This window comes from Anolis sagrei, chromosome 1, assembly GCF_037176765.1.
Source record: "Anolis sagrei isolate rAnoSag1 chromosome 1, rAnoSag1.mat, whole genome shotgun sequence".
Classification (NCBI taxonomy): domain Eukaryota; kingdom Metazoa; phylum Chordata; class Lepidosauria; order Squamata; family Dactyloidae; genus Anolis; species Anolis sagrei.
Window position 1 is genome coordinate 149,780,251 of NC_090021.1, and position 27,597 is coordinate 149,807,847.

The 27,597-nt window shown below is 39.9% G+C and overlaps 1 protein-coding gene across 1 annotated transcript in view; it reads right to left on the reverse strand.

The window, feature by feature from the left end:
* Positions 1–27,597, reverse strand: part of COL4A2 (collagen type IV alpha 2 chain) — a 142,590-nt gene that overhangs the window by 26,135 nt on the left and 88,858 nt on the right. Inside the window, exons 15-32 of the mRNA XM_060784984.2 lie at positions 26,224–26,286; positions 25,096–25,140; positions 24,452–24,505; positions 24,177–24,243; positions 20,689–20,790; positions 19,428–19,583; positions 18,517–18,609; positions 17,323–17,486; positions 15,318–15,390; positions 15,101–15,207; positions 13,346–13,547; positions 11,230–11,298; positions 10,651–10,713; positions 9,198–9,305; positions 8,275–8,496; positions 6,497–6,658; positions 3,923–4,093; positions 1,817–1,960 (exon numbers count right to left, since the gene is read on the reverse strand). Of these exons, the coding sequence (XP_060640967.2) occupies positions 1,817–1,960; positions 3,923–4,093; positions 6,497–6,658; positions 8,275–8,496; positions 9,198–9,305; positions 10,651–10,713; positions 11,230–11,298; positions 13,346–13,547; positions 15,101–15,207; positions 15,318–15,390; positions 17,323–17,486; positions 18,517–18,609; positions 19,428–19,583; positions 20,689–20,790; positions 24,177–24,243; positions 24,452–24,505; positions 25,096–25,140; positions 26,224–26,286 (2,065 nt within the window). The remainder of the gene's footprint in view (positions 1–1,816; positions 1,961–3,922; positions 4,094–6,496; positions 6,659–8,274; positions 8,497–9,197; positions 9,306–10,650; positions 10,714–11,229; positions 11,299–13,345; positions 13,548–15,100; positions 15,208–15,317; positions 15,391–17,322; positions 17,487–18,516; positions 18,610–19,427; positions 19,584–20,688; positions 20,791–24,176; positions 24,244–24,451; positions 24,506–25,095; positions 25,141–26,223; positions 26,287–27,597) is intronic.

A 27,597-nucleotide genomic window follows, 5' to 3' on the forward strand; every position in this document is an offset into this window, starting at 1 on the left:
TTAAAAGTGGAAAAATACTTAATAATAATTCAGATATGGCCCAATACAGTTAATATGAACTGTCAGTGATGCTTCAGGTGAGACTGTTTAATATAATAACAATAATTTTATTTTTATACCCTGCCTCTATCTCCCCGAAGGGACTTGGGCTTACATGGGGCCAAGTGTTATCAACACAATTAAAACGTAGCATATTAAAATGCATAACAACAGTATAAAACAAAATAAGAACAAGAACATTATAAAAATATATAGAACAGGCATCAAAACAACAACCAAAAGCAAAATTCAATGTTTTATATTATGAAGCCTATAACTCAAAATTCAGGGTCCTGTTTTCTCATACATATTCAGAAAAGTTTACACTTTTTAGGTAATCCTTCAATATTTAACCTATACATTTAGATGAGAAAACTGAAGAGCAAGAACACTTTATTTCCTCATGAATGTATTTCTTTTCACCATCTTTTATTATTAAACAATACAGTGTAACCTCTTTGGGAGATTGCTGCCTGCTTTGCTCTTGTCTATTTTGAGGAACTTTGGGTTGGTTGATTTTGTGTGGTTTTTATTCCTGGTATGTTTGGCTTCAGGAAGAGAGGGAGGGAGGGAAAAGAGGGAGGCTGGACTGAGTACAGTATGAAGAACAAAATGATGCTTCTGCCTCTTCACTTTGGACTTTGGGCTTCCTTGGTACAAATTTGTGCTGCTACCATTTTTACGTTGATCTTTCTTTTTATTGTTCCACGTGAATGTGCAGATTTTGCCTTGCTGTTACACTGGCCAACACATATTTTGTTGCCTCAATGTGCTTTCTTGCCACAACTTTGTGCTTCTACCATTTTAAAGTTGATATTTCTTTCTTTAATGTTCCATGTGAATGTGCATTTATACACTATTTGTGATTTATAAAGTACATTTTTAAAAAAATGTGTAACAATTTTTTTTGTGTATTTGGGGGGCCGGATGGTTTAATAGTATTTCAATGCATTTCAATAAGAAAATTCACTTTGAGATAAGAGCGTTTTAAGTTAATTACTCAGCTACTGAACAAATTTCTGTGATCAGCAGTTCTATGGCCTTTCAATATAATTTAGTGCAGGGGGGTGCCGAGTTTGATTTGGGGGGGGGGGGCTGAGCTTGATTCGGGGGGGGGGGCTTAGGATCTACCCTAGCAAATCTTTTATATCGTTATCCCAATACCCCCATGCATATGGGATATATTGAGCATGGTGATCTGATCATGATATGAATAAACATAACAGTTTAAATAATGTACCAGTAAGGCCTTCTCGTGGATCATCCTGAGAATGCTGGGGGGGGGGGGGGGGGGCTGAAATTCATGTAATACAGATTACTGTATTACATGAATTTAATGCGCACCCTATTTTTGGCAAGGTAATTTAGCCAAAGAAGGCAAGTGTTAGAGTCGAGTAACTATAGAAAGTGGTTGCTGTGGGTTGCTGGTAGAAAAGACATCTCTATCTCACAAAAAGAAAATAAAAAATTAAATCACAGTAATGAGCATCTTGATAAATCATCCGGAAGTGTTTCTGTGGACCCTCATGATGCTAGACAAGTAGCCTCTTTCCCCTAGACAGAAAAATTAAAGCTTAATTCCTATCCATGTTTAACAAAATGGGACTCAACTTCACATAATAATACTTAGTACTATACTTTGATATATTTTGGTTATGAGAACATTTGGTTTAAATTTGGTACATCATTTTTCTTTTCTTTTTCAAAGTGTTGAAAACTAGATCCAAACATATCCCAGGTACCCTGGAAACACTTGACAAAACTGAGAAAATTATACCTTTCCATCCTGGTTCGCCCGGCAGACCGGGGACACCCAGTGATCCAGTGTCACCACGCTCTCCATGGACTCCTTTCCGTCCTGGCCACCCTTTGAAGCCCATAGCACCCTTGAAACCACCAATTCCAGGTGAGCCCTTAGCACCTTTTGTCAGAAAAGGTGAAAAAGAGAAATCACAAGTCAATCTAAACAGAGTTATCTCTACCTGGTTTTTCAGGCTAAAGCAAGACAGGTTTAAAGATGCACATGCTGACTCACAAGTATAAAAAACAGGGCAGACAACAAAATATTAAAGTGTCAAATTCTGTTAGGAAAGTCAATCACTGCACAAAGATAAAAATAAAAGCAAAGATGCTAAAAATGAAATATACATTTCTGATTAAAGTGGGCAGTGAAAATCTACTGTGCAAAGCTGGAATATGATCACCTTTGGATACAAATTCATTACATTTGGACTTTTGGGAGTAGCTATGGGATTTTAATGCATTTTAATATTTTAATGCTTTTAATGACATAACTGCCTTGTTTTTTAATGTTTATATTTATACTAGCTGTGCCCTGCCACGCGTTGCTGTGGCTTTTAGTAAGAGTTTTGAAGTCTGTGCCTGGCCTCTCTTCCTTCCTTCACTCGCCCTCTTTCCCTCTTTCTCTCTCTCACACTCCTTCCTTTCCCCTCTTTCTCTCTCTCTCTCTCTCTCCCTCTCTCTCTCTCTCTGGCATCCCTCCGTCCTCCCCCTTCTTTATGCTTGTGTGTAAACTTGAGTATCTTCTGTTGGTCATGGGGGTTCAGTGTGGCATGTTTGCCCCAATTCTGTCGTTGGTGGGGTTCAGGATGGTCTTTGAGTTTTGGTAAACTCTGAATCCCAGTGACTACAACTCCCAAATGTCAAGGTCTATTTCCCTCAAACTCCATCTGTGTGGATATTAGGGCGTATTGAATGCTTTGGTCCGGATCCATCATTGTTGTCTTCCAAGTCGCCCCCTCCCTTCTCCCCACCCCTTCCCTCCCTGAGTCACTCCTTCCCTCCTCCCCCCCCTCCGGAAAGACACGCCCCCTCCCTTCGCCCCACTTCTCTTCCTGATTGACTCCTGGAAGGAAAGGGGTGGGGCGAAGGGAGGGGGCGTGTCTTTCCGGAGGGGGTGGGAGGAGGGAAGGAGTGACTCAGGGAGGGAAGGGGTGGGGAGAAGGGAGGGGGCGAATTTGAAGACACGCCTCCTCCCTTCGCCCCACCCCTTTCCTCCGTGACTCACTCCTTCCCTCCTCCCTCCCTCTCCGGTTAGACACACCCCCTCCCTTCACCCCACCCCTTTGTGTGTGCCACGCGGGGGGGGGGCGAGGGGCGGCGCGTGCGCGCGTGGCGGGGAGTTTGCACCGCGCACGTGTGTGTGTGCCGCGCGGGGGGAGGGGGGGAGGGGCCGTGCGTGCGCGCGTGCCGGGGAGTTTTCGCCAGTGCGCATGTTCAGTTGTTTTGCGGTGTTTTTGTCGTTGTTGTGGTGTTTTTTTTTTTAATTTGGAGTACATTAGTTTGTACCGAGTGGGTTGTCCTAGGGGCATGGCAATTCTGGTTCAGTTTCGTTGGGGGGTTGTGGAGTTATACGGCTCCGTACGACGCCCCTTACAGATTTATATTATAGATTTTAACATATTAATATTGTTTTATTCATCATTGCTTTATATTTCTTTTAGATGCCTTGACTCACTATATCAAGAGAAAACTGTGATAAAAATAATGTAAATAAATAGGATTTTTTAAAAAGCCAGGGAAGGGCATACTAAGATTGGTGTTGGACTGCACATCAAAGAGGGCGCAGTTTCAAACAGAAATGTCAAAATTGGCAGAATCACTGTGAAAGACAATACAAGAAAGAACATATTAAAGGAGCCTTTCATTTTTACTGTATGCCAATGGTGCATAATTAACAACTCATGAAGTATATGGATGGCCATTTCTAATGAGTTCATTGCATTTATTTTTGTCACTTTATGATTAAGATGTGCCATAAAGCAGTCTCTCCCCCACTTAAAAAAAAACACACACACACACACACACAAGAACACTAATGTCACTCTGAGCTAAGGAACATTTCTGCTGTTCTTTTCATTACCTTTGAGGCCAGGGGGACCAGGCATCCCATCTAACCCAGGAAGACCTGGGTCACCAATCCTGCCTTTAGCACCAAAGAAACCTGTTTCGCCTTTGTTGCCCGGGAGACCTTTCATGCCTATGGGACCATCTTGTCCTGGATCTCCTGGATCCCCTCTGTCACCTGGTGAGCCTATAAGGTACAATGTGGGAAAGATATAGAAAATATACTGGATTATAATGTAGACTATGGAATGCTATCATAGTACAAAACATGAGTAAATAAATAAATAAAAAGAGCCATTGGGGGTTTGTAAGTTTTTTGGGCTGTATGGCCATCTTCCAGAAGCATTCTCTCCTGACGTTTCACCTGTATCTATGGCAGGCATCCTCAAGTGTTGTGAGGTCTGTTGGAAACTAGGAAAATGGGGTTTAAATATCTATGGAATGTCCAGAGTGGGAGAAAGAACTCTTGTCTGTTGGAGGCAAGTGTGAATGTTTCAACTGGCCACCTTGATTAGCATTTAATGGCCTAGCAGTTTCAAGGTGTGGCTTCTTACTTCCTGGGGGAATCCTTTGTTGAGAGGTGATTAGCTGTCCTTGGTTGTTTCTTGTCTGGAGTTCCCCTGTTTTTGACTGTTGTACTTTATTTACTGTTACGATTTTAGAGTTTTTTTAAAAAACAAATAGCTAGATTTTGTTCGTTTTCTGGTTTCCTCCTTTCTGTTGAAATATACTAGTGGATTTCAATGGCTTCTCTGTGTAGTCTGACATGGTGGTTGTGAGAGTGGTCCAGCATTTCTGTGTTCTCAAATAATATGCTGTGTCCCGGTTGGTTGATCAGGTGCTCTGCTATGGCTGACTTCTCTGGTTGAAGTAGTCTGCAGTGCCTTTCCTGTTCCTTGATTCATGTTTGGGCATTCCTGCACTTGGTGGTCCCTATGTAGACGTCCACAGCTGCATGGTATCCAGTAAACTCCTGCAGAGGTGAGAGGATCCCTCTTGTCCTTTGCTGAACAGCCATAGACTATACCTATTATTGTTCTTGCCTGCTATAGCATTGCACCTAATTTCCCAGACCCTCTAGAAATTGCACTAGCCTCAGACTGGCCTTTTAAAATTGCCTTGAACAGGCAGGACTATTTTAAATATATATGTGCTATTATGATTTTTATGCTTATATTGCTTTGTTAATTTTATGTTTATGTTGTTTACTCTGTATGTATTGATGATGTTACTTGGAAACTGCTCTGAGTCCACTCGGGGAGATAGAGCAGTATATATCGTATATTCTGGTGTATAAGACTACTTTTTAACCCAAGAAAATCTTCTCAAACATCAAAGGTCGTCTTATACACGGGAGTAGTCTTATAGAGCGGGTGCTGAAACTTCCAATCAGATTGGAGGATCTGTGGTTGCCGCATATGGTGGGGGGAGCTCAAAAATGGCAATGGCAGCGTCCCTGCCATATGCAGCGAATGTATGAAAGCATTAAGGGCGATGCTGTATAAGTATGGTAGAAGAAAATCCATTCATCAGGATTCATGGACTTAATGCGGTCCCGATGGTGAGGTGAAGGGGCGCCTCACCGGGAAGGTGTAAGTGATGGGCGGAGCAAGCTGCACGCGTTCGGGGCGCCTGGGTATGGAAAAAAGAGATAGAGTGGCTCTGGGAAAATTACCACATTGAAATCAAATCTGATGCTTTTAAAATTTTTATTTGGTGTGTGTTGGAAGAGGGGTAGTCTTATACGGCAAGTATATCCAAACTCTATATTTTAACTGGAGAAGTTGGGGGTCATCTTATACGCCCTGTTGTCTTATATGCCGGAATATACGGTAAATAAAGTTTTGTTGTTGTTGCTGCATTTTCTTAGTGCCATTGTTGATTGAAGAACTAGTTAATGGCAACTCACCATGTAATATTTCTAAACTAAAATATTACATTGACATAAAAAGGAAGGTTATTTTTACTTGGAAAATGGTCCATTTTGATATCCAAACAACTTCCTTTTGCAGTCAACTATAAGAACTCAACTATGCAGCTGTTTCTAGACCCCTCGCATCCTCCAAATATTCAGCCCATTATGGCCTGGGAAGCAGAACAATTAGCATTGTGTTAAGCACTTCCTAGTACCAATGGTCCAGGCAATGAAGAAAGAGGGAGGAAACAAACTACACACCATTACTTTCCAAAATTCACTGTGATTCCATTACCTCCCCAACTAACTAATGCAAGAAATAATTTAGTAGAATGCTGACCTTTACATACCTAATAAACTGGGCAGTGAGGAAAGATTTCAGAGGCATTTGCTTCTCCAAGTTATGAGAGAGGAGAGGAACAGTGTAAGAATGTGAGTGTTGGGAGAAAGAGTGTAATAGGAAATGTGTGCAAGCTATGAGTAGGTGTCTCTCTGTACACTAAAGTTCCTGGGAGAAAGGCTAGGAGGGAAAAAGAGAGGATGAAACTAGATTCTGCTTGCCACCAACACATGGCTCGATCACTATGTGGCCCCTGGAAAGAAAGCAGTGTTGAACCATTCTTAATACAAGTTGAGCATCCCTTGTCTGGAATTTCCCCTTGTCTGGAATCTCACCTACAAATCCTGGTGGTCCCATTCTTCCCATGAGCCCTTGCTGGCCTGGCATTCCAGGGAACCCAAACGATCCTGGTGGTCCTGGCGCACCAGTTGTGCCAACTGGCCCTGAAGGTCCACGATATCCTTTAGCTCCACGGGGCCCGGGAAAACCATCACTACCTAACAACAGATATACATGAAACAAATAATTAACAACATTATGTGTTCTGCATCAAAACATAAAGGCTGAATCAAAATTAACTAGTCAACTTGTGTTCCCACTGAAATCGATAGGACTTGACTGTCGTGTCCCACTGAATCTGTTGCACACCGTCAAGTCATTTTGACTTACTGCAACTCTCTTATGGAGTTTTATTGGTAATATTTCTCCACAATGGGACTTAAAAGTGGCTTATAGCATAAATTAAAACAAAATGGCTAAACAGGTGGTGGAAAAGTTTAAAAGCATTAGACACCAAATCAAGCATTATTTTTAAGAAATCAATTTAAACTATTAAAATGCATTAAACGTATAATACATATTGAAATATCACATTCATTGCATATTGCTGAAGGCCTTTAATAATTATACAAAAAAGTTGATTTTTTTTGTAAGTTCAAGAATAGCTATTGATGTGAGAACTTTTTGAGATGTGCTTTCTTAAACCCAACTTATACATTTTCTTCAGCAGTATCTGCAGTGGAATGCTGATATTAGCAGATGAATTCAACACTGACAAAACCATTGATCTATTGCTTTTTTTTTCAGAGCAGTCATAGAACTCATGTTGGCTACAACTCAGAGCAGTTCTGCACAGACACTGTAATCCAGTTTGAAGCTGGTTCAAAATTGGGGTGTCCCCTCCAATGTGCGTTAAGTCTGAAACAGCTCCCATCTGAGCTATCACTGCCTGTACCACCTCCTCCTCCACCTGTCAGAAAAGGTAAGATGTAATCAACCCTCAGGGGGACCAATACAATCCCAACTCAGGTTCCTGTGAGTTTTCAGGGCTGTATGGCCATGTTCCAGAAGCATTCTCTCCTGACGTTTGCCCACATCGATGGCAGGCATCCTCAGAGGTTGCCTGCCATTGATGTGGGCGAAACATCAGGAGAGAATGCTCCTGGAACATGGCCATACAGCCTGGAAACCTCAAAGCAACCCAGTGATAATGGCTATGAAAGCCTTCAACAATCTCAACTCAGTTGCTGCCTAGAGAAAAGATCTCTGAAGTGGTGGCTTAGGGAGGATCTATGCCAGGCATCCTCAAACTGTGGCCCTTCAGCTGTTTGGGCCTCCAATTCTCAGAAACCCCAATAAGCTTTTTCAATTGTCAGGAATTCTGGGAGTTGAAGGCCCAAACAGCTGGAGGGTGCCTGATCTATACTGTAGAATCAATGCAATTTGTCACTACTTTTAACCATCATGGCTCAACGCTAAGGAATCTTGGGAGTTGTGATTTAATAAAATCTTTAGCCTTCTCTGCCAAAGAGTTCTGATATCTCATCAGACTCATCTCCATCTCCAACTATTTCATAGCATTGAGGCATGGCAGTTGAAGTGGGGTCAAACCACAGTGCAGATGATACAGTTATGGTGTCCCTTGCCTGCAAAATGGTATGGCCAATTTTCCAGAGAAGTCACTCTTATTTCATTTTTGAAGTTTGATCACATATCTTTTTGTATTCTAACACCAAAGATGAAAGGACTTTTGTTTCCAGAGAAAATATTTTTTAAAAGATGTAAACATTGGCACAGATATGGAAAAACCTTTACACCACCCCAAAAGAGTTACCTCTCAACCCGGGTTGTCCATGGTCTCCTTGCTGGCCTTTCAGTCCTGGGAATCCAGGTGGTCCGGCATCCCCTGGAGGGCCTGCGGATGCTCCTAGTCTATCACCAGTAATCCCTTTGGCCCCAGCAGGCCCAGGGAAGCCTTGGAGGCCGACACTGCCTGGAAAGCCCTGCTCCCCTGGCAAGCCAGGCGCACCTCTGTTTCCTCGGGGCCCAGTAAATCCTTAATGCAAGAAAAGGCCCAAGAAAAGATCGATTTAAACAGAGCTATGCAGATCATGAGCACTACCAGCCAAACAACCACTGCAAAGTCACACTATTCCAATGGGAAAATTAAGCCAGGTTTTAATAGTACGGACATGCATTAGTTAAAAATGTATCTGACATATAAAGGCCAAGAGATCACTTGTATGGTGGTGACAGCAAATAATTCCAACCAAAGAATGAGGGCTGATAGTACCAACTATGTATATTATAAGAGAGCCTTGTGTGCCGTTAAGGCCTTCTCTTTAAGCATCACTGCATCAAATCATAGACTATTTTCACATGCTAAAATTACCTCCAACAATACAATGCATCAATAGCAAGAGATATTAGGCTATTTTGCATCATTTTCAATGTCTTGTGCACCAGTAAATAATAAACAAATAAACTGTAGAAATGCAATAGTGTGTTCTTAAGAGTGTGTACTGGGTTTTTACTGTACCTTACAGAACAGAATCTCTGCATCTGTATGCTTGTCCATTGTGCTCTGCCTCATATACAGAGGAGGAATTGTTGGAGGCTACAAACAATGCTGTTGATGTTGCCCATTTTTGGTCAAAAGATATTTAGTTGCCAGCACACCTTCTATTTTTATCAGTTTTATACTAAGTTATGCAATGCTTTTGATACAAAACAAACAAACAAATAAATAAACTGTACCTGGCGGGCCAGATGAACCTTCTGGACCTTGATCCCCTTGAAGGCCAAGAAATCCTTTTGATCCCGGCAGGCCAAATTCACCCGGAATTCCTTTTACACCTTTTGCACCTACATTTTAAAAGATGATATAAGATACAAATGAAGGGAAAAGATGTGCCAGTCTGGTTGTCTTCACATTCTAAGGAAATGTGAGCTTACTGATTAAAGCACAGATTTTTAGCTGCATATAAATGAGTATAATCTCCCACCTCAGGGACGAGAATTTTTAAAATAAAGATGGCAGTAGTCAATGTTATTTACATACATTGTTATTTTAGAATAACATCAAACTTGTTCTCAACACTTTATGTGTCTTATGTTGTAATCAATTTCATTCTGTTTCCAAATTATTCAGATTATCTTTTTTTCTGACAGGCAGGTTAATCAAATAATGTATTTATGGTACTATTAAATTATTGGCCAACTGATCTTGAGGATGATCCTAAACAGGCCTGTAGCGAGGGGGTGGTTTTAGGGGTTCAACCCCCCTCGAAATGTTTCAGATTTTTTTTTAAAAACCTGGTTTACTCATGAATTTTAACTGGTTAACCAAATCCCCATGCTAAGTCTATAAGATGCAAAAAATTAAGAGTCCCTCCAGAACTGTAAGCACTATCTCAAGCAAATATTGACAATTTATTCACACTGTCATTACTTGCAGCAATAGCCGATGTAGTGAAGCAACCAAGTTGGGTGTGTGTGTGTTGAATGCTCTCATTAAGGAGGCCAGACTTGGTGGAGGTGGTTGACAGGGGCAGAGCTGCAGGCTATTGAAGGTTGCTCTGCCCCTTGCTGTGCTCTTTGCTTCAGCATGAGCTAGGAGGCAGGTTTCAACCCCCCCCCCCCGAAATTGTCAACCCTCCCCGAATTTTTTTTCTGGCTACGGCCCTGATCCTAAACCATGTGATTGTACCAAATATTGTAGTTGTACATGCCCAAAACGTTCTTCCGTACCAACTATTGAGGAGTAGCCATAAAAGGTTCTCTGAATTACGGAAATAAATGAATAGGATTTTATGGTTACTTCAAAGCCCCTTCTACACTGCCACATAAAACCCAGATTATCTGCTTTGAAGTGGATTATATGGCAGTGTAGACTCAAATAATTCAGTTCAAAGCAGATAATGTGGATTATCTGCTTTGATAATCTGGATTATATGGCAGTGTAGAAGGAGCATAAGATATCATCTTATATTTTCCCACAGTTACATTGTGGTCCCTCCTACACAGCTTTATAAAATCCATATTATCTGCTTTGAACTGGACTATATGGTAGTGTAGACTAAGATAATCCAGTTCAAATCAGAAAATGTGGATTTTCTGTTTTTATAACCTGCATTATCTGGCAGTGTAGAATGGGGCTGTGATGAAGATGAAGTTGATGAAGATATCAATGACAACATTATACATTCACCTCTGGCTCCTGGAAGACCTGGACGTCCTGGAATTCCTTTTGGAGGTTGAACACAGCCAGTCCCTAAGAGATAAGCAACAGGGATTGAAACAAAAAAGAGCTCTGTGGTCCCTTGAAGCCTGACAAATGCCATCAGCCTTCATGAGCCAAATGCACAGTTAGTGATGTTTCTATACCTTTTGTCTTAGCAACAATTGTCTGAAATGGAGTGGGGTTCACAGAAGGAGGGAAGACAAGGTTTGTGGTCAAGGGGATAACAGAATCATAGAAGTGGGAAAGAAAAGGAAGTAATACTGAGACATCTGGTCTTGCTATTGGATCTAAACTAAGGCACATGGGCAACACTTTCATAAGTGTGCTTTTCAAAGTACTACCTAAGCTGCCTGATGCTCAATGTTGGAATTTCCAGGATATTCCTAGTATATTTAGCTAAACCAAGTTTTGATCTATCTTTTAAAAAAACCTTTGCAACATGGTTCCTGAAATTATCAGTGCTTTCCATGTAAACCATTCAAAAGCACTAGCATTTTAAAAAGCTTGCAAGCAACATACATTTTCAAATGATTTTATTGAGTTTACCTGATTGAATTGGTTCAGTTCGATTGTGTCTGGCATCTACGATGATAACTTGTTGCTGTTGTCCACAGTCTACAACAAAAACAATAGCAACATCTGAATTTGTCAAAGGACCAGACACTGAGACTGTAACATTTGAAGCATTCACTCTATGGACAAAATGATTGCACTATCTATTTGTGCAGTGGATCTGCAGCCATGGGCTACAGGCCCTAAGCATCCAAAATGTTGGAGTTACAGAAATGGAGTTATGTCATATTAGAACCATTAGATGTCATTGGGGAATTTATGCAGTCACCATTTTTATAGTAATTTACAGGGGAGGCTAGATTTGCAAGGCAGGGATCAGCAAGAATGGCCTTTTTCGTGCTGCTAAATTGCAGCATCTCTAGCCATCATAATGGGAAATAGGCCACAAATATGGGGAGAGTCACTGTTGCCAATACACAGGGGCGGCTCAACCATTACGCAATGTAAGCGTTTGCAGTATAGTTGATTTTGCCCAGGGGTGCTCTTGAGGCGCTCTTGGGGAAAAATAGACCTTGACATATGCGAGTTGTAGTTACTGGGATGTATAGTTCACCTACAATCAAAGAGCATTCTGAACTCCACCAATGATGGAATTGAACCAAATATGGCACACAGAACTCCCACGATGGACAGAAAATATATATCAGTGATTGGTTGAGGGGTGCCAAAATACTGTTTGCTTACCATTGAAAATTACCTAGGGCCGCCTCTGCCAATACAACATTATAAATGGTCAACAACATAGGCCCCTTCTACACTGCCATATAATTCAGATTATCAAAGCAGATGATCCACATTATCTGCCTTGAACTGGATTATATGAGTCTACACTACTATATAATCCAGTTCAAAGTGAATAATCTGGCAGTTTAGAAGGGGCCTTGATTGAGCACCGTTGTTGCTGGGGATCAGTGATTTGTTAGCCATGGACTCATAGCTGAAATTATTTCTTACATACAGAAGGATGCCGCTCACCCACAAAACTAATCTAATATGCCTTTATAATAATAATAATCTTTATTTATATCCCGCCATCATCTCCCCAAGGGACTCGGAGCGGCTTACATGAGGCCAAGCCCAACAACACATCAGAAAAAACAACAAGCAATAAGCAAATAAACAATACAATTAATATAACTCACATATAGACAATAACACATAAAGATTTAAAAACCTATGGCCGGGCCAGATGTACTAGTAAAAATTTTAAAAATAAACGCTGGGCATGAACAGAGGTAGGATGTATCTAGTAGGAGGGTTTTAAACGAAATGTAAAGAGAGCAACCCAACGGGTAATTAAAGAGCTTTAGCACTTCTCTGGAGACTCTCATAGTTTTTATTTTATTTCTGCAGGGAAAAATCAAAATATCTTTTTTTGCCAAGTAGTTTATGGTATAGCATACAAAAGAAGGAGTAAGCTCAGCCAGGTTTTGAAGATGTCAGCACTTGCTGGAAAGCAAGAGGCTCAGTCAACCTCTGGGCTTGAGTGTAATATGTCATGTGACAGTGGGAGAACCCACACAGCAATCTTAAAGGGAAGCTCTCTTTGGCAGTTTGAATGTTTACATGTGACTCAGCAACTGGTAATGATTGTTAATGTGCCCAGTGGGCGATCAGGGGCCACATGGGACCCACAGAAAGGGCTCTCTCAGCACTATAGGTCTCTCCAGGAACACAGGAGGAAGTAGAGATGAAAAAGACAGCAATGGCAGGAGTTGCCTTGCTGGGCTGGCACTGGGGGAAGAGTAAGGCTGCCATGAGCTTCCCATCTTCTCATCCCACCAGGCCTGGGTCCTAGCACACATTCCAGGGGAGGAGGTGCCCACTTTTTCTTGCTTTGCTGAAAGAAAAAGAAAACTATGGTAGCTGAGCCTGGGAAGAGCAGAAAGGCCAGAGTGATGGCTCAGTAGGAAGAAGGGATTTACTGGACCTGACTTTACTTCCTTGCCATTTTGTGGATGACCTTGCCTGTGTGGCATCCATTTTATGGCTAGTCACTTCACTATGGCAATCCTTATATGCTGGAAACCTATTATGCTACTCCCAAATCTCACATGTGGTTGAAAATGATTGGAGAACTGACACATACCTATTTCAGCAGGAGCACCAGGAGGACCTGAAGGGCCTGGAAATCCAGGATTGCCATATATCCCAGGATCACCTGGAGGGCCACGGTATCCCTTTGGACCCACCAAGCCAATACCAGGCAAGCCATCTTCACCTGGGAAACCCTTTTGGCCAGGTAGGCCTGGATCACCTGCATCACCGAGTTCACCTCTGGTCCCATCGCCCTGACAGGGAATTAAAACACCACAGTTCACTTGGTACCATTATTTGGTTTTAGCCTTTATGCCCCTTTCCTGCCTTCCTCAGCAGTCTCAGTGCAGCTCTAGATCAGCAAGTTCAAAAACGAATTCAGCTGCCTGTGGGCTATTTAATTGCAACCAGCATATTGAAAGAACTCCCTGTTTGGGAAATTAACATCAACAGCAGCAGCAGCAACAACTTCATATCTAGACCACCCTCTCCCCCAAAGGGACTTAAAACAGTTTGCACACAGAAAAAAGGTGAACATTCAACGCCCAAAAGTATACAAACATGTCAAAAATTAAAATAATACACAATTGTAACAGTAAACTTATAACAAAAGAATGAAGCATCGAAATGAAAATAGAATAAAATAATCAAATAAGACATGATAACGCTAATAATATGAGTTATTATTAAAACATATACCCCGTAAGACAATTAAAATACACAGGCGTTCACTTAAAACGTGTCATAGCTGTCATGAGATAGAAATAAGTTAGCTAGCGATCTAATGGAATTAATTTAAAGTGTCCTAGTTCTCCTTCTCTCCACACGCTAAAGTGAATAAATGCATTTTCAAGAGTTTTTTTTAAAGGAGAGGAGGGTGGGGGGCCATTTTTATTTCTTTAGGGAGGGAATTCCAGAGACAGAGAGCAAGCGTGGAGAAGGCCCCCTATCTCGTTCCCACCAGCCTCATTTGTGACAAGGGTGGGACCCAGAGCAGCGTCTCCTTCTAAGATCGAAGGCTTGCAATGGCCTATATGGAGATATGTGATCCGACAAATAGGCTGGACCTGAACCATTTAGAGCTTTATAAGTAACGACCAGCACTTAACATTTAGCACAGAAGCAGACCGGCAACCAGTGGAGCTGCTGTAGCATGGGAGTTGTCCTCTCATGATAAGGTGCTCCAGTTACCAATCTGGCTGCCAATCTCTGCACCAATTGCAGCTTCTGAACTATCTTCAAGGGCAGCCCCGCATAGAGAGGCTTTTAACTGTGCGAAGGCGCTCCTGGCCACTTCCAACACCTGGGGTTCCAGAGTCAGTGATGAGTCCAGGATCACCCCCAGACTCTGAACCTGTGACTTCAGGGGAAGTGTGACCCCATTCTACACAGTCTGTAATCCCACACCCTGATCTGCTTTATGACTGATCAGGAATACCTCTGTCTTGTCTGGATTTAGTTTCAGCTTGTTGGCCCTCATCTAGTCCATTACTGATGACAGGCACCGGTTCAAGACCAAAACAGAATCATATAAATAATAAATACCCATGTAATTGAAATTTAAATCAATATAAATAAACTTTGTTTGTTGCTTATCAGCCGCAAACATATTTTTGGACTTAAAAAATCTTTCCATCATCTCTTTCTCTCTTCTCAGGGTTCAATTTCAGATTATTGGTCCTCATCTTAAAATTTAGCACTTCACCTGACTCCAGTGACAAAGAGAAGCAGAGCCCATATCAGCATAATAGTATGCTGGTTCTTTCATGCACTATGCCAATGTACAGAAGCTGGAGTGGATACGTACTCGGAGGCCAGGATATCCTGGTAAGCCATCTTTCCCATCTTTGCCTGGTAAACCATCTCTTCCTCTCGGTCCAGGAATTCCTTCACTTCCTTGTTCTCCTTTGGCACCTGAAAAATGCTCTCAATGAGACACAACTATAGTAATAAACACATTACTAAATTAATATCATTTATTATTTTTCCTCAAAAAAGAAAGAATAACAAAATTTACACTAAACCTTTTGTTGTAATGTATTGGGCATCTCCTTTAGGCCCGTGTCGTCCAGAGGGTCCAGGCGCACCGGGAGATCCCTGTTGGTTATTATAAATACAATCTAATTAATCATCTCATTAAGATGAAATGCAAGAAAAACCTTGTATTTAATCTTTCAGAAAGAGTGCATAATGCATACAAATTTGTTAAGGTAGAGGAATCCACAATTTTTTTCCTAATTTGAATATTGAGGGCAGTAAAAGGATTTTGCATGGCATGTCATTCACTGCATCTTTCCCCTCAAATAGTCAGTTGCTATCATGGGATTAGAGAAGTTAAAATATCTCCTAGGTATTAGTAAAATGTAAATAACAACTATAAAGAAATATTTGCATTTTATATGTTTATTCTAATTATTTTTACAGATATCACAAGGTGCTCTCCACTTCTTAAGTGTATCAAAAGTGAGACATTCTTGAGGAGCTGTTCAGGAAATTTAAGAAGCAAGTGGACAATTTATTTATTATTTATTTATTTACTTTGCTTATATACCGCAGTTCTCAGCCCAGGGGCGACTCACTGCAGTGTACAACATACAAAAACAGGTGAAAAATACAAGACACAGTATAAAATAATCCACAATTCATCATTATCAAAACATCCTCATCAAAAAACATCATCATTACTACAAAAAGCCATTCTGTGTCGTCTCATTGTCAAAACCACAATCCAGAATCATTTTCCGTTGTTCCATTCCTATGGTCAATTACCAATCATTGCACTTCTTGTTCAAACGCCTTCTTAAACAGCCAGGTCTTTAATTTCCTGCGGAATATCATCAGGGAGGGAGCTAGTCTGATGTCCACGGGGAGGGTGTTCCACAGCCGAGGAGCCACCACCGAGAAGGCCCTATCTCTCATCCTATCGTCTCGTCTTTATCGTCATGATAAAGAGAATTTGGCTTTGTCGTTATTGCTTTGTCTTTTAGAGTTGAGACTGTCTGCTTCTTCAGGTTGAAGTTGCTTTCCTTCATTCCCACTTTCTTGCTAAAATAGATACAATCTGAATAAACATAATCTATAATGTTTTTTTCTGTGTTTAGGGGTGAAAGATGTAGATATGGAAGTCTATCCTTTGAAATACAGTAAACAGATACGTATTTGCAGAGCTAACTTGTCCTGTGTAAACCCTGCTGAGGATGTTCTTTCTAGAAGATCAACAAGTAAATATAGTATTCACAATAAATGGCGATGAAGAATTGCATTTTTGCAATATTTTTAACAACAATTACATTTATAATACAGAGTGCAGCAGCATAACTTCCTTTTTTAAAATGCGCGCCATTCAGTCGGTTAAAGACGTAGCGGAGCGCTAGTGGTCTCGTCCGAGAGGCGGGAGTATAAAGTTTTGTCCTGACACAGTTCAGTCGCCATCATGCGTTGGAACAGTGAGGAGCATGATTTTGCCGTTGAGGCCTACTTTTCGCGTGGATTTGGAGTGGCTGGCCCGCTCTCTAGATCTGGCCCCTTGTGATTTTTTTCTATGGGGTTTTTTGAAATCCGGTGTTTCTGTGAACCGTCCAAGGACCCTACAAGATTTGAAGACCAACATCCAGGAAGAAATTGCCAACATAACGCCTGCTATGCTGGCAAGAGTCATGACAAATGACAGAAATCGGTTTACTCAGTGTATGGAGAATGGAGAATGGGGGACGTCACCTACCTAATTTGATCTTCAAAACTACGTAAAACAAAACTTTAGGTATGCGCCTACATTATAAAATATTTTTTTTCTGATTCATTCAATGGGTTTTATTAAGTTTTGAAAAAAAGGAAGTTATGCTGCTGCACCCTGTATAATAATAAAACTTTATTTATATTCCTCCCCAGAGGGACTCAGGGTGGATTAATCAATTTATTGATTGATTCCCCATGGGGTGAAAGGTGGGATATAAATAAAGTAAATAAATGACAAATTATTTATTTATTTAAACAATACAAAAATATGAGTTTATTGTATAAATATCATACTCTTTCACCAAGGAAACCGGGAACCCCGTGTGGGCCTTGATCTCCCTGTTCTCCTTTTCTTCCTTGCAGTCCCATTGGACCCGGATAGCCTGTTGGGCCTGGTGGGCCAGCAGGGACCCACCTTCCTTCTATACCTCCAGGGCAGATGCAATCTCCTTTCTCACCTGCAAGAAATATAGGCACAAAGTACGGTGGATGCAGTGTCATTTCAATAAGTTATAAAAAGAAGTTTGGAGAAGAAAACATTTGAGTATTGAAACATACATCAATTTAAGAAAAACAAGAGCAACATAAAGCTAATCCTTTCTGGAACATATTTTTCTATGTTCTTTAATTTATGCTAAAGGTCAGAATTTACAACACAAGTCAATGGTTAGCCTCATCCACTTTTCTGACAAGTTGACAAGTTCTTGTACTACAATATTTGTCCAGGTTTAAATGTTCTTCTCTTCAGAAAGTAATCACTAGAGCTTTGTGGTGTTTGGCAATTTTTGTGTCTATTTGCACAGATATTCCAGACCCCAAATTTACTGTTTCAAATCAAATCTCCAGATGGTTGAGCCCTCATATCATATTGACAGAGACTCCACATAGGGAAGATGTGATTCCCCTGTTAAAAGAGCTGAAATGGTTTCCAATTTGTTTTCAAGTTCAATTCAAAGACTTGGTGATGGCCTCTAAAACTCTGAAAATTGTAGAACAGAAGCAGATGAATTAGTGATGTTGCTGAAGTACTAGTCTCAGCATTTCTCACATTTGGCTATGATGGCCAGTGCTCATGGGAACTGAGATATAGTAATATCAGGGTGTGGATATTTGAAGGATGGGCTTGTACATCTGTTGAGATACTCTTCAGAGGCCTTCCTCTGTTCCTGCACCTCCAGAAGTGCTCTTAGTTGGGACAAGGGAAGGGGCTTTAATTAAGGAGTGAGGGTGAGAGGTCACCGAATATGATTCATATTAACCCTCTTCCTTATATGACAATCAATTGGCAACAATGTGTCAAAATCCTGAGATGTTTTTTCAGCCACTGATTTTAAAGTGGGTATAAGTGATGTTAATGTTTGTATATATTTATGGTTTTATGCCCCAGCATTGAATGTTTGCAGTATATATATTGTGCCCTGCAGGGTGAGAAGGGCAGAATATAAATGTTTCAAATAAATAAATAAATAAAACTGGGTGTATTCTTACCTCTTCCACCCTTTTGTCCTCGTGGCCCTGGGTATCCTTGGCTGCCTGCAGGCCCAGGAGCCCCTGGCAATCCCTTCTTCCCAAAATAATATTCTATAGAGTTGGAAAATAAGAATATTAAAGGAACATTGAAATAATGTGGATATGGATTATCTTAAACTATAGTTTTCCTCTTCCATGAATGTGAGATGTTCCTAGGACAGTGGTTCTCAACCTGTGGGTCCCCAGGTGTTTTAGCCTACAACTCCCAGAAATCCCAGCCAGTTTACCAGCTGTTAGGATTTCTGGGAGTTGAAGGCCAAAACATCTGGGGACCCATGGGTTGAGAGCCACTGTCCCAAGACAACTCTAATGGACTATGTTCTCTTTGGTCAAAAAGCACAGGGAGCAATGACCCAAATCTCAATTACAATACACTCACCAAATCAACAGGATTTACATAAGCACTGACTTACTTTTCAGCAACTTAATAAGTGAGCCTACTCTAGTTGAAACTAGCAACTTGATTTCAGTCTTATTTTAACATATTTGCTTTGTTGGCAAACACATGCTACAGTCAGCGAAAGGATAGAAATAGGATTCCTCTCATTCGTGGCAAAACTATTAGTTACCACATAACATATCAATCTGACTGTAGAATTAATCTTGTTCAACAGCTACTGAATAGTATTTCACTGTGACTTAAATAAACTGCCACAAAGATGCAAAAAAAAATAATAACTATTTTTATTGTTAATGAGCATATTTAGTCTTTTGTTTTAGAATTCCTGCTAAGTAGAAAGTTTCAAATCCTGATTTATCTTTCACTTTTGAGATGGCTAATGAAGGATGCTTTTGAGAATTGCATTGGAAAGCATAATCCTTTCATTTTCCAAACATGCTACTTGCTTACCAACACTCTGGCTTCTTACCTGAACTTCCTGGAGGGCCAGGGAGACCAGGCAATCCAGGGGATCCGGGATCACCATCTAAACCTGGAGGACCAGGGCGAGTGGCTGGAAAACCTGGATTACCAATAAAACCTTTGGGGCCCATTTCACCAGGCAAACCTCTTCCCACAGAGATATCTGAAATGGGAAGATTTGGTTAGGATACAAGATTTTTAGAATGCTCAGTGTAGATGAAAAGATATTGATTATACACTTATGGATTATCAAAATAGTAGCACAGAGTCATGGAGCCAGAAGGGATCCCAAGGGTCATCTCATCTACTGCTTCTTAAATTGTGTGTGGATCCTGACTCCAAAAGGGATCCTCTTAGGTCAATGTTGGAATCACAAAAAAATTGGTAACAGAAAATGGTTTACATGAATCTGTTGGCAACATCATACAGTGTTTACAGAAAATGTTCAGCTGTACTCCACAAAAAGGAAAGCCTGTTTAGCAAGCCTTGCAAATGCTGATGTATCAATAACTGTTTTATTTGTATATCTATTTTATATTCTTGGGGTCACGTAAATATTTCTTGGATCTCTTTCATCTGAAGCAACATTGATATATGGCTGTATCAACAACAACACTTTAATGTGACCTTTTTAGCTGAAGAATAGGATTAGGATAAAGGATCTTGACAAAAGTTGAACTGTCAATGGACGAGATCAGTAACTTCTCACCTGCTGGTGAAGAGGAGTAACAATACAGTAAAACTAAAAACACCAGTCTGCAAGTAATAGGCAAAGACATAATTTTGACAGTTCCTCAAACTCAGTGGTTCTCAAACTTTGGTCAGCTTTTGGGACTTCAGGAATTTTGGGAGCTGAAGTTGAAAACACCTGGAGTGTCGAAACCACTATTTCAATCAGTTTTTAGTATCAAACCCACACAACAAACACACAGAAGAGTGAATTTATTGAGGCCCCTTCTACATTGCCACATAAACCAAATTATCAAAGCAGACAATGCACATGATCTCCTTTGAACTGGATTATATGAGTCTACACTGCCATATAATCCAGTTCAAAGCAGATAATTTTATTTGACAGGGTAGAAGGGGCCAAAGGAAGCACACCTACATAGAAGGGGAAAATGGCAGATTTATGTAACCCACCAAAGTGCCATGAATGTTTGGAATTCCAAAATAAAATGACAAGGATCATAATAAAACACAATATTAGAGGAGTTAATCTGTTCCGCCTATGTCACAGTCTAGATGACACAATGCCAGAAAATTACCATCAGATGATCCTGGCAGGCCGGGTATGCCTGGGCTCCCTTGTTCACCCCTGTCTCCTTGAGGCCCAGGGACTCCTCTAGCGCCCCAGTCGCCTCTGGCACCTGCAAACACACCCAAAGGGACAGGTTAGTTAGTGGCTCTCCCCACCTGAGCTGGGAGGGGGAAAATGTGGTTCAGCCAGTACGTTTAGGCTAAGTGAATACTAGTACACAAAATGAGGATAAACTTTAAGCATAAAAATGTATTTGAGAGAGAAAAAAATGAAAACAATTTTAGATTTTGTATTGTTGAGGGCTTTCATTGCCAGAATCACTGGGGTGTTGTATGGTTTCTGGACTCTGAAGATGCCAGCCACAGAGGCAGATGAAACGTCAGGAGAAAATGCTGCTAGAACACAGCCATACAATTCAAAAAACCCACAATACTCCATTGTAGACATTGTACGTAAGTTAGAAACAAGACTGGAAATGATACAAAGGGATGTCCACTGATTAGTCCATTTTGACTTGTACACACTGCCTCTCAGACAGAATAGTTTACTTGTCAAACTGTAGTATTTCTGATTGACCATCTATGCAAAGTTAGTGTGCCATTGTAATTGCAATTTCTAAGCAATATTTTATAGCCAATGAAGTAAAGGAATATAGCATTTCAATCAATGATTTCATTTGAACAGTTACACATAGTCACTTTATTTTTTCCTTCATGTGAGTGAGTGAGCAAAGCAGGAAAATCACAGTTAAAAATATCAAACCAGCACACTTATTAAATCATGATTTAAAGCTTGTTTAATTTACTGGATTCTTTTTAGTGGTGTAATAAAATACCCTATTTATTCCTGCAAACAAAGAGACGAAGTGCAAAGTGGAATGCATGAATAAGACTTTTAAAAAAGTTAGAAAGTTAATCAAGCTGAAATAGGCTCTTTTGAAGTCACTGATAATTCATTGTGCGAACCTTTCCAAAAGCAATTACTGGCCTTGTAACATTATGCCCTTCAAAAAATAATGCAAATTGCCCCAAAGAGCTTTTCACGCATAAATAATCCAAAGATGGCTCACAATAAGCAAAATAATAGTGCCACCAACATTTCCTTTCAAGGGCATAAAAAAAAAGAAAAGAAAAGAAAAAAGAAAAAAGAAAAGCCAGAAACCAAGTGAAGAGAGTAGAGGGGGCCAATGCTTTCATTAGGCTCTCCTGGGACGGACTAAGGTCTTGCTTTTAGCCACACAGAGAAGGGGATGGTTCCTTTTTTGTATAAGACTTAAAGTACAATGTTCAGATTGACTGTGGATAAGCTGTCCCAAGTTTTTTGGGTTGATTATTTGATTAAAATTTCTAGACTGATATATGAGCACATATGGCAAATTGAAATCTAACTTTTACACCTACGTTACAAAGTACGGCTCCATGAAAATTATAAGTACATGAAGAGGTCTGTGTTGTGCACAAATGAAACAGTGGGTAATATTACGCAGAAGCATAGCCCCCTTCACAGCACCATCCACTTTTGTAGGTTAATTACATCTGCTTGAGGTACACATAATATCCATGTGGCAATAACCAAGCTACCCTATCACTAGGATTAGCTAAGTAGAGCTGGAGGGGTGTGTGAATGTGCTGCAGCTTCTACAAATATGTGTGGTTTAGTGTGTACATGGCCACAATTTATGCATGGGAAATAACATAGAAAAGCTGGCTAAACATGTGCTTGTGGTTCCATCTACCAGCACATTATTATTATTATTATTATTATTATTATTATTATTATTATTTAAAACTTTTATATCCCGATCTTCTCTACCTCCGAAGAGGGACTCAGACATGCTCCAGAAAACATGAGCTCAATGAGTTGGTGGCTACCCCAGGTCTCCTTCCACTGGCTCCTTAAACGTGATTTCATACATATTTTTTGGTAGGGATGGGCCCATGACTTTGCAGCTATAATGAATTATTTCCCAGAAAAACTCTGACACTTTTTAGCTCATTTAAAAGAAAGCACAGAAGTACATTAAATTATAAAGAGCAGGGAATGTTACTGTAACCATTATACAACTTCAGTGGTTTGTAATCTTTAGTACAGGGGTCCACAAACTTTTTAAACAGAAGGCCAGGTCACAGTCCCTCAAACTGTTGGAAGGCTGGATTATAATTTGAAAAAAAAACCCACATGAATGAATTCATATGCACGCTGCACATATCTTATTTGTAGTGTAAAAAACACTTAAAAATGCAATAATTAAAATTAGGACCAATGTTAACAAATATAAACTTATTAGTATTTCAGTGGGAAATGTGGCCCTGCTTTTGGCTGATGAGATAGAATTGTTGTTGTTGTTGTTGTTGTGTGCTTTCAAGTTGTTTCAAGCTTAGGTTGACCCTGAGCAAGGGCCGGGTAAACGACCTTGGAGGTCCGCATCTGGCCCCCGGGCCTTAGTTTGAGGATCCTTGCTTTAGTACCTCCTAATCTTAGGACCTGGCCCCTCTTCTCTGGACCTCGGGGTGAGGAATCTGAAGATGGGAGTGTTGCTTTGAAAAGTGTGTGCAACTATGGTTAGGGCTTAATATATCATATTTAATGACCCCATCAAGGCCAACCTTCTGTGACACCAAACATTATCATTCCTAGGTACTGGATCTGAAATCTCAGGACCTAGGGTTGTCTTGATTTGGCTGGCCTAGCTGTACTAAAATGAATTATTTTGTTAAAAAGTATGAGTAGTCACTTCAAACTGCTACCTAAAAATGGAAATTTGTAATTTGATTAGAATTTGCATGTCTCCTTCATAACTCAAAGCAACATGTATATGCCAGTGTTGCAATAAGAGTCGCCTTTTCAGTAAAGTTAGTATTGTGACACTTTATTAAACAGGAATTGTGAGTCCACTCATGGTTCTTTATTCAATACAAATGACAAGCATTTTTTAATGTCTATGGTTGAAATGTAGGATGTTGCTCTACTCTCATTCCCATCCCCACAGACAGTATATCCAATTATAGGAACTTAAGTAAAGGTAAAGGTTTTCCCTTGACATTAAGTCTAGTCATGTCCCACTCTGTGGGGTGGTGCTCATCTCCATTTCTAAGCTGAAGACTCAGAGTTGTTTGTAGATGCCTCCAAGGTCATGTGGTCAGCATGACTGCATGAAGCGCCGTTACCTTCCAGCTGAAGCTGTACCTATTGATCTACTCACATTTGTATGTTTTCAAACTGCTAGGTTGGCAGAAGCTTGGGCTAACAGCGGGAGCTCACTCTGTTCCATAGGTTCAAACCACCGACCTTCTGGTCAGCAAGTTCTGCATCTTAGTGGTTTGACCCACTGCGTCACCACAGCCCGTTATTGAAACTTAAGTTCAGTTAAAAAAAAGGGAGGGGATAAATGCTGCATTTTGCTCTCTCTAATTTAAATATTTAATGTATACTCTAAGATGCCCAAAGTAAAGAACCTGCAAAATCTTTATTAAAAATATATAAGGGAAGAATTACCTTTTATGAGCCTGGGATGATGTGCATAACTTGGCGATCCTTGAATCCCTCTGTCCCCAGTTTCTCCCTGTGTATATACAAATATTTTAGCTGTTAACTGAAATACAACTACAACATATTTTTAAAAGTTCCTTAGCTTCACAAGGATGAGATTCCTGGGATGATGGCCAATGAAACACTTAACCTTAATGAGATCATTGTATGAAATTGGTTCTATTCTGAACATCAGTGGCATTCATTTATTATGCAAGCAATAAAATAAATTAAAGAACTACCTTCATTCCTTTTTGACCAGGAATACCAGGGTTACCATCAAGTCCAGGGAGACCCTGAAATACATATTACAATCAATTTCAAGACATTGGCAGAGAACCCTTTTTTCAGTTGACATCTGTATGACTGTGATCAGACTTGTTGCATCCCACATTTCAATGTGTTAGGGCAGAGCAAAGAGTATGACAAAAAGAGGGAGAAATGCACACATTTACACACATTCTCACACACTAACACACTTATCTGCCTGCCACTGTTTTTTTTTCAGTTTCCTGTGTTTGCCAATCTGCTCACTCTATGCCTCTTGCTGTTCTTGCTTTTGCGGAAAACAAGAGGACATTTCCCTTTCCAGCTGGTTGCTGTAAGTGACATGCAACTTTAAGAACCAGTACCCATGTTTGTTGTGCTTTCCTTCCTTGGCAGTTTTGCTTTTTGTGCTATATCTTGGTTTCTAAGCCTGGAGGTAAAGAATGTCCTCCTATAGCTCACATAATTTGGCATGATTTCTACCTCCTTCCAGCAATCCTCTTGTCCCATCTCCCATTGTTTGAGAAAGGCAACTTTCCTCAGGTAGCCACAAATATCGGGTTGGGGAGGCATTATCACAACTTACTTCAGGATCCTAATTTTCAGAATGCATACTTACCACATCTCCATCAGATCCTTTTAGACCATTGATTCCTGGCAAACCCTATAAAATGTAAGAATAAGCATAACAATGTTGAACAGTCATTTGTCTTTGCTACTACCTAGAATATATGTTATTATGTATTAAATCTGAAGAAGAGAGAATAGCATTTAAAAACCAAATTTAGTAAGACTTCCGTTTGGCAAGTTGTATTTTAGAAATTATCACAGAATCAAACATTACACAATTAATAGTATTCAGTAGTAGGCCTGGGTAACAACGGAAAAAATTGTTTCTAAAATCGATTTGTATTTGGCGGGTTTTTTTGTTTCGATATTTAAAATAATTACAAAATTTTCCTTCTAAAAAGTTCGATATTTACGAAATTTCGTAAATGGTAAAAAAATCAACGAATCGATTTCCGAAACAATAACGAATCGATTCGTTAATGGCGGACGCGACCGCGAAATACGCTAAAAAACCTCCAAAACCTTCTGAAGCTTCCCTCTCCCTCTGTTGTTGACTGTTGGTGTGATATTATAATTTATTTTCACTAATTAAACCATAAAACTGGCCCAGACATGCGGAAATAATAACGAAACGACCTCAAAACAATAACAAAACGAATACAATATCGAAATACGAAGCATTTACAAAACGTTTTTGAAAATTCGTTTTTTTTAATGATTGCTCCAGAATGGTTCGTTATCGTTTTGTAATTGAAAAAATTAACGAATTATTAACGAATTACGAATTAACGAAACGAAACCGCCCAGGCCTATTCAGTAGGCTTGGGCCCAGATCAGTTTGACCGAAAGTTCCTTAAAAAGGAACTAGGTCTAAGTGGCTGGAATGTGTTGATTTGCTTCAAGAATGGGAAAAATACATTCATAAATAAAAAAAATAATTGGCATCCAATTGATGTCTCTTTAAGAACTTCCTTTCTAATACCAATTATTACATTCAGTCAGACTCTAAAAACATGAGCAAGACTATCCAACAGAAATTTGGAGTAGATATACTATCAAAATTCACCCCATCCAAACTGCTGTTTCAGTTTTGTGACAGTTGTGATAGTCTGGTAGAACAGAAAGAAAACATACCCGGCTGCAAATAATTTCTTGCTGGTTTTAATAATATACATACCCTTGATCCTGGAAATCCTGTTATTCCTTCTTCTCCCTTTTCTGCTGTATATGCATGGGAACCCTATGTGCAATTAACAGAACCAAAAACTTAGTATCTAATTTAGATTAACAATTACATTTAGCATAACAGTACATAACAAGGCGATTATCTCTAAAACAATATAGACCAGGGGTCCTTAAACTTTTTAAACAGAGGGCCAGGTCACAATCCCTCAAACTGTTGGAGGGCTGGATTATAATTTGAAAAAACATGAATGAATTCCTATGCACACTGCACATATCTTATTTGTAGTGCAAAAGACACTAAAAAACAATACAATAATTAAAATGAAGAACACTTGTAACAAATATAAACTTATTAGTATTTCAATGAGAAATGTGGGCCTGCTTTTGGCTGATGAAATAGGGTTGTTGTTATTGTTGTTGTTGTTGTTGTGTGCTTTCAAGTCATTTCAGACTTAGGTTGACGCTGAGCAAGGGCCGGGTAAATGACCTTGGAGGGCCACATCTGGCCCCCGGGCCTTAATTTGAGGACCCCTGCTATAGAGAGTATTTCCACAAAACAATAATGACTAGATATGTGAAGTATATGTTTATCCTATTTAGGAGTAAACCTCAATAATAGAAGTAAACTGGAAAGGAAGAAAAATGCCACAGAGCATTTGGGACAAAGCAGCATCTGGGCAAAGACAGGTCCTGCCCTTCTTTTTTGTATAATCGACTTTTGTAAACGAAGTACACCTTCTCTTTTATATGACTAGGGTGCAAGCTTCAGCTAAAATTATACAAGGCTGCTTTTCTCAGACACTTTGGCTTTGGGAAATTAAATGCAAATAAAAGTTGTTAATCTGAAAATCACGGTTTCAGTATCTTTAACAAAACTATCTATCTTAGATAAGAAATAATTTTATTTTGTGTTATCAATTAGGAAAAGTTACTTGAAACAAGCTATGGATGTTTTCACAGTCAAAGGTAGCTGTCTAGCTCTGTTAACTACTATTTTTATCATTACTTGGATTAAAATGATATTCTGCCATTTAACACAGTATCATATCATTCAGCAAAGTCTGACACATTTGATTACAGTTGAAAGTACCTCATATGGAAGATCGTAACAGTTGTGCTCTGCATTTACTGAGGCCCGTTCTACAGTGCCCTATATCCCAGATTATTTGCTTTAGACTGAATTATATGAGTCTCCACTGCCAGATAATCTGGGATAAGCAGATAATCTGGAATTAGATCCTGGGATATAGGGGCAGTGTGGAAGGGGCCTGAGAAACGCAGGTCTATCATATACTACTATGGATGTCAAGAAGCAGCACTAAATATTTCAATTATTGTTCTATACATTAAATGGAAAGTCGTACTT